Below are 15,216 nucleotides of genomic sequence, written 5' to 3' on the forward strand. Positions count from 1 at the left end.
TAAAAATTAAAATTAAATAGAAATAAAATTAAAATAAAACAAACAAAATAGATCAAGTATTATACTTTTTTATAATTTAAATATAATATTAATACTTTTTAATATTATAACATATTCTATTTTATTTTGTGAATTAAATAACTTAAATCATTCAACGTCATGTTAGAGAAATGTAATGCTGTCATAACCTGCCTGGAAATCATTAAGCTGTGTGTTTCTCTGAAAATAACTGCATGCCTTATAATGTTCAGCCAATCAGAATCAAGCATTCAACAGCCCGTGTTATAAACTGTTATATTAAAGGCTTCAAGCAAAGTGTTACCATAATGTCCCATAATATAATATTAGTCCAATAGACAGTGCGACTCACTCTCAGTGCAGATCCCGTGCTCTCCACATTCAGCCTGGCATGTAAGATTGGCACATCCGGGCCTGCTCCAGCCATGCTGACACACACACTGGCCCTCCACACATCGCCCATGCCCACTGCAGTCCTCCGGCTGGCACAGCCTCTCGTGAATACACAGCACAGTGGATACGGCCCGCGGGCAGCGCCACTTTGAAGGGTTGCTGGAATTAATACAGCAATATTATGTGATAAACTCAGCATATTGTAGCACGTTTATGTGTAATTTGGCTCCTGCATTTACACACCAGTGGTCTGAAGGGTAGCTGGCCAGGGATCCGTTGAGGACATAAGTAGCTGATCCACCTCCATCCAGATTAATAGCGTTAATGACATTCTGCTCCTTTAGGAACTTTGCCACCTGCCAGAGGTTCATCCTGCAAAGACAGTGCTTTACTAAACCCGTGTAAAGCACACAACTCTAAAAATTCAATTGTATTAGAACTGCAGATGCGCTCTGACCATTCTCACTGTGGTTAGATTCTTATATAGATTTTTTTAAACACAGCTGAAATTCATGAAAACTAAGCAGCAAAAAATGGATAATTCATAAATGAGATGCCCCATTCACACAGCAAAATCAACAGTGTTAATTCAACTCTGAGAGAGTTAATTTTAACACTTTACCAGTGTATATATATATATATATATATATATATATGTATATAATCCACACCGGCCAGAGTTAAATTAACATTTGAAATTAACAAGTGTTAACAATTTGTCCACTATCAGTAATTATTCATATACTTTATAAATGCAATACATGCTAGCCATGCATTATAAAACATTTAAACTTAATTATTGTTGGTTCAGAGCTAATCAGTGGTATAATAAACCAATACAAAACAACAGTGTTTCACATTTCATTTTTAATAAAAAAAACTATACACAACCATGATTGATATGCTAATTAGTGATTCATAATAAAAGTATTTTATTTATAGATATTATGTCAGTTTAATGACCTTTAATTTAAAGTATTGGTAAACCTTTCATAGTTTAGTTTTTAGTTAACTAGTTTCTAAATTTAAATTAAAATCTGTATATGTTAATGAACGGACACTGGGTTGACAAGAACCAACAATGAATAGTTAATTTATTTAAATAAACTGAACAAAGGTAAAAACAAATGTAAAAGTTCTTTATCATTTAATATTAAGCTAGTTCATGCATTAACTAGTTGTATTTTAATTTAAGAAAGTTAAAGATTAATAGTGCAACAAATGTAAAGCTCTTTGCCATTTCATATTATGCATTAACTACTGGACATTTGTTGTATGAATTTTTTATAATTTTTTAAATATTTCCCAAATGATGTTTAACAGAGCAAGGAAATTTTCACAGTATGTCTGATAATATTTTTTCTTCTGGAGAAAGTCTTATTTGTTTTAATTCGGCAAGAATAAAAGCAGATTAAAAAAAACAAAAAAAACATTTTAAGGTCAAAATTATTAGCCCCTTTAAGCTAACTTTTTTTTTTTCGATAGTCTACAGAACAAACCATCATTATACAATAACTTGTCTAATTACCCTAACCTGGCTAGTTAACCTAATTAACCCAGTTAAGCCTTTAAATGTCACTTTAAGCTGTATAGAAGTGTCTTGAAATATATCTAGTCAAATATTTTTTACTGTCATCATGGCAAAGATAAAATAAATCAGTTAATAGAAATAAAGTTATTAAAACTATTATGTTTAGAAATGTGTCGAAAAAATCTTCTCTCCGTTAAACAGAAATTGGGGGGAAAAAAATAAACGGGGGGGCTAATAATTCAGGGGGGCTAATAATTCTGACTTCAACAGTATGTACACCACACTACACACTTAAGACAAACATTACACTACATTAATAGTACTAAAAACAGCAGTAAGTAGACAAGTTATTGTATAACGATGGTTTGTTCTGTAGACTATCGAAAAAATATAGCTTAAAGGGGCTAATAATTTTGACCTTAAAATGGTGTTTAAAAAATTAAAAACTACTTTTATTCTAGCTGAAATAAAAGAAATTAGACTTTCTCCGGAAGAAAAAATATTATTTACATTTACATTTACATTTAGTCATTTAGCAGACGCTTTTATCCAAAGCGACTTACAAATGAGGACAAGGAAGCAATTTACACAACTATAAGAGCAGCAGTGAACAAGCGCTATAGACAAGTTTCAGGCGTGTAAAGTCTAAGAAGCAAAACATTAGTAGAATTTTTTTTTTTTTTTTTTTTTTTTTTTTAAGAGAGAGAGAGAGAGAAAGAGGGCTCAGTTAGTGGTATAGCCAGAGAGGCAATTGCAGATTAGGAGGAAAAGTGGAGACTAAACAGTTGCGTTTTTAGTCGTTTCTTGAAGACAGCAAGTGACTCGGCTGTTCTGATGTAGTTGGGGAGTTCATTCCACCAACTGGGCAGATTGAATGTGAGAGTTCGGGAAAGTGATTTCTTCCCTCTTTGGGATGGAACAACGAGGCGACGTTCATTCACAGAACGCAAGTTTCTGGAGGGCACATATATCTGCAGAAGTGAGAGCAGATACGAAGGAGCACAGCTAGAGGTCACTTTGTAAGCAAACATCAGAGCTTTGAATTTGATGCGGGCAGCAACTGGAAGCCAGTGCAAACGGGTGAGTAGCGGAGTGACATGTGCTCTTCTGGGTTCATCAAAGACCACTCGTGCAGCTGCGTTCTGAAGCAGCTGAAGAGGTTTGATAGAACTACCTGGTAGCCCGGCTAGCAGAGAGTTGCAATAGTCCAGTTTGGAGAGGACAAGAGCTTGAACAATGAGTTGAGCTGTATGTTCAGATAGGAAGGGTCGGACCTTTCTGATGTTGTAGAGTGCGAATCTGCAAGATCGGGCAGTTCTAGAAATGTGGTCAGAGAAGTTCAGTTGGTCATCAATCGTAACTCCAAGGCTTTTTACCATTTTGGATGCAGTGATGGTTGCTCCATCCATCTGGATTGAAAAGTTATGGTGAAGAGTCGGGTTGGCAGAAACTTCAAGCATTTCCGTTTTCATGAGGTTAAGCTGGAGATGATGATCTTTCATCCAGAGTGAAATGTCTGACAGGCAGGCTGAAATGCGAGCTGGAACCGAGGGATCATCAGGGTGGAAAGAGAGGTATAGCTGGGTGTCATCAGCATAGCAGTGGTAGGAAAAACCATGTTTCTGGATGACTGTTCCTAAAGATGCCGTGTAGATAGAGAAGAGAAGTGGTCCAAGCACAGAGCCCTGAGGTACCCCAGTGTATAGATGCTGTAGGTTGGACACCTCTCCCCTCCACGACACCCTGAATGACCTGTCCGAGAGGTAGGAACTGAACCATTGAATAACAGTGCCTGTGACGCCCAGTGACTCAAGCGTAGATAGCAGGATCTGGTGGTTTACAGTGTCAAAAGCAGCTGATAAATCCAGCAAGATGAGGACAGATGATTTAGAGTCTGCTTTAGCCAGTCTGAGGTCCTCCACGACCGAGAGCAGAGCAGTCTCAGTTGAGTGGCCTTTCCTAAAGCCAGATTGCTTGTTGTCCATGAGGTTGTTTTGAGTAAGAAAGTCTAGGACTTGATTGAACACTACTTTCTCCAAAATCTTGGCCATGAATGGAAGCAGGGATACCGGTCGGTAGTTTTCAAGTAGCGTTTGATCCAGGCTGGGTTTCTTTAGCAGAGGGGTTACCCTAGCCTGCTTAAATGAAGTAGGGAATAGACCAGAGTCAAGAGATGTGTTAATTATGTGAGTCAGTGTTGGTATGACTGCAGGAGAAATGGCTTGCAGGAGATGAGAGGGAATGGGATCTAGCGGACAGGTGGTTGCATGGCTTGATAGCACGAGATTGGACACCTCAGACTCAGAGAGCTGGGAGAAAGAGGTGAGTGTGTGTGGTGTTGGTGGTGTATCTTATCAGACATACTGTGAAAATTTCCTTGCTTTGTTAAACATAATTTAGGAAATATTTAAAAAAGAACAAAAATTCAAAGGAGGGGCTTATAATTCTGACTTCAACTGTAAGCTTTTAAAAACCAACCATCAGAGTCCTATAATATTAATCTTAGCTAATTTCCGCAGACAATAATGACTTTGTTGGTCTGTCCTAAAATTTAAATTTTTATCATCAATAATAGTACCTAGGTACTTATAACTATTGACTAATTTGAACTTATGCTCACCAATGCTGAATATTTTAAATTAAAATGACAGTAAAAGTAATCATCTATTCCGATGATAGAAAAGTTCAAACTTCAGCATCATTACATTAGTATTCAGTGTTGAATACTAATTGCAAAATTCCTGATTTGCTGCTTAAGAAACATTTCATCCTAATTAAAAATATTAAGTTGTGCTGCATAGAAACCGACTTTAAAATATCATCGATAAATTTAAAAAGAAAACATTCATTAATGAGTCTTCTGAATTGTCTTGAGCAATAAATCTCGCACAGGATCATTCAGGACTTTTTTCTGGGTAAGAATCAATGTTTACAGCGATTAAACAGCTGAAATCAGCACAGGGTCAAAGTCCATTCTCTCACCCTCTTACATCCGTCTGACCATCGACGTGGAAGAGGATCAGATTTCCCTCCTTGTCATGACCGACTGCCGTACGGGCAGATATCACATCCACAAAGTGCCTAAAATGTCCTACAACAAAGTTAACAATTCAATTCAATACATCACTATTATGCTTCTGAGTATGAATGTGCTTAAATACAGCAGGACTAAAAAGTAGATAAACAACATTATTATATAATCGCACTTCTGAGAGGATCCTGTTCAATCTTACCGGTCTCCTGTGTTTTGTCACATTCTGCCTGGATGCTTTCATTGATGTAGATCTCACCATTTCTCAGCAGCCACACCACACCACTGATTAACTGCACGAAGGGGTTTTCCTGATCCATAATATCGTCGCCTGACAGGTAACTACAAAAACACAGGGCACAAAACCCAAGAAAGAGGGAGAGAGTAAGATGGAGTGATGTGGCCTTGATTCTATACTTAATCAAGACACTTTTATGTGTATGAATATGTATAAAAGGTACAATAATAAGTACAATCCTCTTTTCTTCAATTGTAGTGCCTCATTTGAAACATTTAAAAGCATTAGCCTTACATAACTGTTCTAAAGTTTATGGTTGGAGGTCAATTCCGTTAAATGAATAACTAAATAAATAAATAATAATTAAATTATTATTATAAAAAGTATAAAAATAAAAATTATTAGCCCTTCTGTGAAATTTTTATTCGTTCTCCAAAAATATTGCAAAGTTTTAATAACTAATTTCTAAAAACTCACTCTTTTGTCTTTGCCATGATGATAGTATGTAACATTTTACTAGTTATTTTGCAAGATATACTTTAGTATTTAGATTAAAGTGCAATTTAAAGGCTTAACAAGATTAACTGGTAAGCATGTTTAGTTAATTTGGCCAGCAGTGATATGAGTTCTATAGTATGAAGGACGAAACCTGTACAAAAAATTAATAAATAAAAATGTAAATAAATAAATAAATCCACAAATCCCTGCAGGAATAAAACAAATTAATAAATACACACACACACACGCACACATGCACACACACACATTTGCATATACATATATATAAATATAAAATCTACAAATTCTTGCATAAAGAAATATATAAAGAATTATTAGTGCGATAAATAATTAAATAAACATAGAAGTCAGGGGAATAAGAAACTGAAAGCAGATTTTTTTTCACTGCTTTCAAACATTTTTTAACGTAGTTCATATTTACAACATGCTAATGAGAGGGTGTCTGTCAATCATCACAAGCCAGTCAAAAAAATTATAATTTTATGCAAAATTTGATGGCATAAAGACCGCCTTCTGATGATTGACAGACACCCTCTCATTAGCATGTTGAGGTGATTAAAAGTAAATATGAAGCTACGTTCAATAATGGACAAGCGTTTGAAAGCAGGGAAAAAAAAATCTACTTTCAATTTAGCATTTTCTTATTCTGTCAACATTTATGTAATTTATTTCATTATTTATCTGCCAGCACTATTAATCGGTTATATATTTATTCATGCATGAATTTGTAGATTAATAAATAAATTAATTTATTTACTTGCATATTTATTTGTTTATTGTTTTTGCAGGTTTCGTCCTCCATACTATAGTCAATTAATTTCATATTTTAGAAAGCTCAAATTGGAAATACTTTTTAACAATTGAAATGTCTTATAATCATATAAGATTTATTATCATATATGTAAAGTGTTATTAAAAAAGGATTAACTTCTTTAATAATAAATTATATAATAAAGAAAACCTTACAAACTGCAAGCTTAACCTAACTTATAAAACATTTTTAAGGGTTCATTGATGAACAGAAGCATCAAAATAACATCATGTATTTGGGAATGTAAATTGGACATTGTAAATATCTGGCACTTAATAAAAGAATAAAAGCATTCATTTTCTTTCAAATGAATTATTTAATTGAAACGAGTCTTACAAACTGCAAAGTTGTTAAGGAGATAGTTCACCCAAAAATGAAAATTCAGAAAATCATTTACACATTAAAGAAGATATTGTGAATAATGTTGAAAACCTGTAACCATTGACCATAGTATTTCTTTTTCCTACCGTGGAAGTCAATGGTTTCAGGTTTCTAACATTTCTAACATATTTTGTGAACTACCCCTTTAACTGTATTGTACATCACACTACAGCCCAGCAAAACAACACCTGACAGACTGCACTATGGACAAAAACAATAAAGGCATTTTCAAAACTAATAAATTCCAGGTACGTCCTATACAAAATGATTTGGAAAGCCAATTATGGTCTGGAAGAGCAATAAAGTATAAATATTAGCACAACAAATGTACACAGACCTTGCGTTTAATCTCATTACTGCTAGCCTGATGTTATTTCAGTGGGAGAAGACAAGCATTTGAATTGAAAATGCACCTATTTTACCAGAGCAAATGTGTATATAAGCTAGTATTGAAGCTAGCAGGTACTTAAATCCATAACATTTTCATCTTTAAAGGATAGTTCACCCAAAAGGAAAAATTTTTTATCATTTAGTGTTCCTTAACTTGTCGTCACAAACCTGTCTGAGTTTATTTCTCCTTCTGAACACTAAAGATTGTATTTTGAATGAAGCTGAAAACTGATAACCATTGACTCCCATTGGTTTTTCCTACTATGTATGTCAATCGTTACAGGTTCATAGCTTTCTTCAAAATATCTTCTTTTGTGTTTCACAGAAGAAAAAAACTCATTAAGATTTAGAAACCTCTTAATGCTGAGTAAATAGTGAGTAAATTTTCATTTGAGAGTGAACTATCCTTTAAACACCACATCTATCCAGAAGGTCTGTCCTTATAACTATAAAAACTATAATTTAATTCTTTTGTCAGCAAAACCCTCACACACAGTAAATAACCTATTGTTTTCCTGGCAGGCCACATGAACCATTTCATATTTTATGACTCTGTTTTGCATTCCTTTAAGCTCATCCACACGAATGTCCAAATTTTCCAAACAAACACCTTATCTTACACTAGAACATTCCGGTTAAAGACCTTTAGTGTCATAATGAATGACAGACTGAGACACCCCGGGTACATGTAGTTCCAAAGTACTGCCTATTATTAAGGGCAATGGTGCGTTATGCAATATTGCTGTGTTTTTGTAGGGTTTCTATTTTAGGAAACAGATGTTCTAAGGGCCCTGCGTTCCCACGACTTCCTTCAAATTCTGCACCCGTATTTACATTGAGGTTTGACACACTAGCCTGCAGTGGAGGAAACGGCTGTGTGTTTACAAATGTATGCTAATGCTAACAGAATGTACAAATGAACACACATTCTACTAAACATCTTCCCTTGTGTTTCACAGATGAAATATAGAATATGGATAATCACGTTATTTTAATCACCTTAAGGAGACTTTTGTATAAATTCTTTTGTCTAATTTTACTACAGTAGACTTAATAATTTTAAGGTTAAGTTCATTTTAAGTTTTAAATTGTAATATTTAATTTTATTTGATAAATGTATTGTCAATAAAAGGATCACATTATAATGAAAGCAACACATAAAACTAGACAGGACATATATTAAAATAAAATAAAATGTATTATTCTTTAGCTTTTTGAAACGATCAAATTCAACAGTTTTTAGAAAACCCAAAACTCAATAAAAGACAGACCCAATAGAAGATACATCATAGAAAACTGGAAACTAATAACCATCAACTTCCATAGTATTTGTTTTTGCTTACTATGGAGGTCAATGGTTACAGGTTTTCAGCTTTCTTCAAAATATCTTCTTTTATGTTTAACAGAATAAAGGTGAGTGCATTTTAATTTTTGGGTGAACTATCCCTTAAGCATTATACACTCACTGGCCATTTTATTAGGTACACCTGTCCAACTGCTCGTTAACGCAAATTTCTAATCAGCCAATCACATGGCAGCAACTCAATGCATTTAGGCATGTAGACATGGTCAAGACGATCAAACTGAGCATTAGAATGGGAAAGAAAGGGGATTTAAGTGACTTTTAATATGGCATGGCTGGTCTGAGTGTTTCAGAAACTGCTGATCTACTGGGATTTTCACCCACAACTATCTCTAGGATTTACAGAGAATGGTCCAAAAAAGAGAAAATATCCAGTAAGCGGCAGTTCTGTGAGCGCAAATGCCTTGTTTGTACCAGAGGTCAGAGGAGAATGGCCAGGTTAGAGCTGATAGAACGGCAACAGTAACTCAAATAACCACTCGTTACAACTGAGGTATGCAGAAGAGCATCTCTGAACACACAATATGTCCAACCATGAGGCGAATAGGCTACAGCAGCAGAAGACCACACCGGGTGCCACTCCTGTAAGCTAAGAACAGTATAGAACTCACTAAAATTGGACAATAGAAAATTGGAAAAACGTTGCCTGGTCTGATGAGTCTCAATTTCTGCTGCAACATTCAGATGGTAGGGTCTGAATTTGGCATCAACAACATGAAATCATGGATACATTCTGCCTTGTATCAACGGTTCAGGTTGGTGGTGGTGGTGTACTCGAGTGGGGGATATTTTCTTGGCACCCTGTGGGCCCAAAAGAACCAATTGAACATTGTGTCAACGCCAAAGCCTATCTGAGTATTGTTGCTGGCATGTCCATCCATTTATGACCACAGTGTACCATCTTCTGAAGGCTACTTCCAGCAGAATAACGCACCATGTCATAAAGCGTGAATCATCTCAGGCTGGTTTCTTGAACTTGACAATGAGTTCACTGTACTCAAATGGCCTCCACAGTCACCAGATCTCAATCCAATAGAGCACCTTTGGGATGTGGTGGAACGGGAAATTTACATCATTGATGTGCAGCTAAAAAATCTGCAACAACTGCGTGATGCTATCATGTCAATATGGACCAAAATCTCAGAGGAATATTTCCAGTACCTTGTTCAATCTATGCCACAAAGGATTAAGTCAGTTCTGATGGCAAAAGGGGGTCCAACCCAGTACTAATAATATGTACCTAATAAAGTGGCCGGTGAGTTTGTTTTTAATTTATTTAAAAATATTTAATTTATCAAATATTTTGTCATGTTAAAAAATATTTTATCTTAAAAAATATAAAGTGTCTGAAATAATAAAAATTATATTTTAAAAATGAATAAGTAATCATCTAACTAAAACCAGCAGGTGGCAGCATAGTTATGTCTTTTTCACTGAATCTTTGACTCACTTGATGAGTCAAACACATCATTATTCATTAGGAAACTTGCCATCTTGACAGATGTGAATGTACTCAGGATGTTTGCCAAGGGTGCCAATTCCAGCTAATACTGTTGTAAATAATGTTTAGTTTGATTATTTTGCTTCAAAAGACCTCAAAGTATAGTCAAAACTCCAGAGCCATGGGTATTAAATTTGTGTTGCCTGTATATGTTTTCTCAACTCTTAAAGTTCCAAATAAACTTTAAGAGTAACCAAGAACAGTTTTCAGCAAAGAATTTCTTTAAATACAGAACGCTGCTGCCAGGATTCTGACCAGAACCAGAATATCAGAGCACATCACACCTGTCCTCACCTGTCTTTATACTGGCTCCCAGTTACATTAAGTATAGATTTTAAAGTATTATTACTTGCCTATAAATCACTAAATGGCCTAAGACCTCAATACATTATAGATATGCTCCCTGAATACAAACCTAACAGATCACTCAGATCTTAGGATCAAGTAAATTTAAAAATTCCAAAAGTTCAGTGAAAGCAGGGTCAATTGGCCTTCAGCTACTGCGCCCCACGTTGCTGGGAACAACTTCCAGAAATGATCAGATGTGCTCCAACATTAGGCACATTCAAAAATTAAGACTGAAAACACGTCTGTTTAGCTGTGCCTATAGTGAATGAGCACTGTGCTACGTCTGACAGATAACACTTATGTCTTTCTTTTCTTTTTCAGTCTTTTAAAACTTGTTTTTAACACATTTAATACCCCTTTAAGTGTGCACTACAGATAGAAAAGCACAACTCATTTTAGGGAGGTCAAAAGTACACCAGCACCCGACCAGGAAAGACTAGCTGAATTTTGTATTGTTCTTGGCTCTCCAAACAAAAACAAACCCTGTGGTAATGCAAAACATCACGAGGGCCAGGAGAAAGACTGCAGAGAGAGAGAGAGAGAGAGAGAGACTGTGGGCTGCGTGCTTACCCAAACACCAGTGTCCCATTTTTTCTAATGCCAAACTGAGCATTTTGAATTCCTCCGCTGTTCCTCACCAGTTTTCCATCACTTATGATATTTCCTAAACACTGTCCGGAGTGAGTGTCAAAGTAACCTCCGTTCTGGGCAACCAGACACTTTCTAGTTTTGGCAGTGACCTCAACCAGCTCTCTGTGGTTGCGCCCGCACCCTCCAGGGCCTCCTGGTTCAAGAACAGACACTGATCTTAGTGGGTCGTGCACCTTTGTTATGTGCCCGCTCACCCATCTATGAGTGCCAGAGTCGTCTGTGATGTCCGAGATGAATATATTCGACTCCAACACTGGGGAGTTGGAGTGTTTGCTTGCTGCCTGGGTTTCATGGGTTACAGTGCCGTGGGCGACAGGCTGGCAGTCCCTCACGTAGCGGTGGGAATGAGACGGACCGTGGGATTTGGTGTAGGGTAACAAGAGGTCGTCATCCGAGGAATGTCTGCCAAGAAAATGAGGAAAATTAACATGATTAAATCAGAGGAATAATGAGCAAATTGTGTTAAGCTAGTTAGGTGAAATTGGAGAATGTGTCGAAGTGGTGGGAATCTTTTTAGCGACTTAAAGATTCAAGTCACGATTCAATCCCAAACTATTCTTGACTTCATTTTTTCACCTAAATTTTCAGCTGTGCAAATTTATATTTACAACTTCCCAATTCATCTTATTAACAGTTATATTAAAGTTATAAAGTTATATTCAGCATGAACAAGCTCTGAATGTAACATTGAAATGGCTGATTACAAGGAGCAGCTATGAAGACAAAAACAGTTTTAAGAACAATATATGCTCGTGGCGTGGTGACATGGTGGCTCATTGTTAACTGAGACAGTTAGCATTGTCGCCTCACAGCAAGAATAACGCTGGTTCATGTCCCAGCGGGGATAGGTGGGATTTCTGTGCGGAGATTGCATGTTCTCTCAATGTTCGTGTGGGTTTTATCTGGGTGCTCCGGTTTCCCCTGTAGTCCAAAGTCAGCCGGAAGCTAGCTCTCAGCAACTCTCACATGGTTGCCCTCTAAAGCTAAGCAGGGCTGCACTTGGTCAGTACCTGGATGGGAGACCACATGGGAAAGCTAGGTTGCTGCCAAAAGGGATGTTAGTCTGTGGCTGCAGTCTGTGTGGGCCCTAACGCCCCAGTATAGTGAAGGGGGCTCTATACTGCTCAGTGAGCACTGTCTTTCGGACGAGACGTTAAACTGAGGTTCTGACTCTCTGTGGTCGTTAAAAAAATCCCCAGGATGTCCTTCAAAAAAAGAGTAGGGTTTTAACCCTTGGATCCTGGCCAATTTTTCCCACTGGCCTCTGTCCATCATGGCCTCCTAACCATCCCCAGATCATAATTGGCCTGTCTCCGCTCCACCAATCAGCTGGTGTGTGGTGTGCAGTCTGGCACAATATGGCTGCCGTCACGTCATCCAGGTGGATGCTGCAAACTGGTGCTAAATGAGGAGATTCCCCCTAAAAAATGTGTGTGTATGTGAATGCTCTGGTTTCCCCCACAGTCCAAAGACATGCGGTGCAGGTTAATTGGGTAAACAAAATTGGCCATAGTGTATGAGAGTGTGTGTGTGAATGAATTTGTATGGATGTTTCCTAGTACTAGGTTGTGGCTGGAAGGGCATCTGCAGTGTAAAACATATGCTGGAATAGTTGGTCCAACTTGGTGGTTCATTCTGCTGTGACAACTCTTGATGAATAAGTGACTAAGCCAAAGGAAAATTAATTAATGTGTTTCTCAGAGGAAGTTTTTTTTGGTGAAAACCTAAAATTTTAATATAATAAACCCACATCTATCAGACAGCCACACATATTGCTATAATACATGTACATATGATAATATATGCAGAATTTAAACTTGAACAGACAAACATTGAAGTCAAACAGTCTCAAGTTAAACATTGAAACTGACGATCCAGGGGATGGTTGCAACAACCCACAGGGACATTTGCAACCTTCATTAAAATGTAATAACAACATTTTTCATTTTGGTAAAGAGACTAAATGTAAATTGGTTAAATTGGCCATATAAATGCAGACTAGCAAAAGAACAAGCAACAACCATATTTTGGTCATTTATCAGACCTTCAAAAAATAATGAACAAAAATATTTTTACTCAAAATTTAGACTGAACCTTTACTAAACTACTTGTAATTTTGAAATGAATTAATTAATCAAATAATTCATTCTTTGAAATTAAATTATATTCAAACTGTATTAAAATAAAAATTGTACATTGTTAATATGACAAGCTTTTAAATCAATGTTGCAACTGTCCCAACTCTGTCAATCATGATTAAACTTTCTATGTTAGGTAGATACAGTACACTAGCTTCAACACTTAAATTGTTAAACCTTTTTGAAGCTAAGAAAATAGTGATTTAAATTACACCAATAAATAATGATGTTTGAATGTTTTTTTCCCTGAACATAAAAAAAATACCCTTTTACCCCCAAGATTAGATTTATGCAGCAGGAATGGTCACCTATGACCGATTTCTTTCAAGTTTTAACTGAGAACATGTAGTTTGAATATCATCACTCGAGCTCAGGGATGTCAAACTTAATTCCTGGAGGGCCGCAGCCCTGCAGTTTAGTTCCAACCCTAATTAAACACAGCTCATCAAACTAATTAAGTCTTTCAGTCTTGTTTGAAACCTACAGGTAAGGGTGTTGAAGCAGGGCTGGAACTAAACCGTGCAGGGCTGCGGCCCTCCAGGAATTGAGTTTGACATCCCTTCTCTAGCTGATTCCAGAACAAAGGAATAAGTGTTGTTGCCACTGCCCAATGCACATAATGATATTGACTAATTTGTCAAACCATCTTTTCTATTTTGTGCTATCTCCTCTGTTGTGGTGTGTGTTACTCCCTATAGAAGAGATCACACAAGATAATTGACAATAGTGAATTTGATGACTAATGATTGCTCTTTCAGCTCAAGATTAATTCAGCCCCGGTGTTATAGGCCAGGGAACCATTAGAATTGTATATGGACTAGGGCGAAAATCTCATATCACAATATAAATTATCTAACATCCTGATAACGCTACATATTAAAATATACTACCATTTCTGTATCATAATATGAAATTATAGATTTTTTTATTTTGCTATATGCACAGCAAAGGCTTTTCAGGCACTGATAAACTTCCGCTGAATGGTTAATGTAACTATTTTCAAATTCACAAGGTTTCTTTTACAGCCCCGATAATGTAATTTAATTAAAATATACTCAAATAAATAGACTTAAGCATTCATTTGGTTGTACAAGTGTTCAAACGAGATTTAAACGCAAGCGCCATCAGGAACAGCAGGCGAGTGCTAAAACTCCATTAAAAATTTTGTGGTAAAATACATTTCCATATTTAAAAGACATGGTGCAGAACAATGAAATTAATTTGATTCAGTGCTTTTTGTCTGGTCAGAGATCCACTTTATATTGCATATCAATCATGTCATGAAGATCATTGATTTTTTTTTAAAGAAATCAGATTTTAAACGCAGGAAAAGAAGTGTTTGAGCTGGCTTAGTGAAAATTAGGTGAATGTGCATATGCAATAAGGACAAGTGTCTACATTGATGCTTAAAATTAAGGGATGCAGTATAAAGTGCAATTCTTTTATTGTATTTATTTATTGCATGCTCTACTGTGACTGGAATTTTCTTTTGGAATTAATAAAGTCAAATTCGAGTTAATTTCTGCAGCTTGAGCACATTTAAAGGACACCTGCTGTTTTGCATATTTCTCAGTCTAAACCTCAGATAATATTATCTGGGGATAGTGTACAAATCAATTGAGGAGCAGCAGATGTTCAGTTGTGCAATGCTTATGCAAGCTTGGGTTCAGTGTGTGGTTTTTGAGATCCTCTTACGCCATGCAAAGGATGCAAACTTACTGTAGATTCAGTTGGAGTGAAGTGCAAGTGCTTGTATGCAAAGCAGCCCAATGAAAACATAACTTTAGTTAAGCAAACAGTGCTTTTTAAGTTAAGCAAACAAAACTACTGATCTGCAAATTAGTCTCCACTCTTCTGACACAAGTTTAGAAACAGACAGCAGGGGATGCTGTTGTTAAACTTA

The 15,216-nt window shown here is 36.3% G+C and overlaps 1 protein-coding gene across 1 annotated transcript in view; it reads right to left on the reverse strand.

The window, feature by feature from the left end:
• The window catches only part of nagpa (N-acetylglucosamine-1-phosphodiester alpha-N-acetylglucosaminidase), a 34,549-nt gene that overhangs the window by 16,708 nt on the left and 2,625 nt on the right, over positions 1 to 15,216 (reverse strand). Inside the window, exons 2-6 of the mRNA XM_056475325.1 lie at positions 11,095 to 11,577; positions 5,176 to 5,315; positions 4,925 to 5,033; positions 655 to 783; positions 371 to 570 (exon numbers count right to left, since the gene is read on the reverse strand). Of these exons, the coding sequence (XP_056331300.1) occupies positions 371 to 570; positions 655 to 783; positions 4,925 to 5,033; positions 5,176 to 5,315; positions 11,095 to 11,577 (1,061 nt within the window). The remainder of the gene's footprint in view (positions 1 to 370; positions 571 to 654; positions 784 to 4,924; positions 5,034 to 5,175; positions 5,316 to 11,094; positions 11,578 to 15,216) is intronic.

The sequence above is a fragment of the Danio aesculapii genome, chromosome 16 (genome assembly GCF_903798145.1).
Source record: "Danio aesculapii chromosome 16, fDanAes4.1, whole genome shotgun sequence".
NCBI lineage: Eukaryota > Metazoa > Chordata > Actinopteri > Cypriniformes > Danionidae > Danio > Danio aesculapii.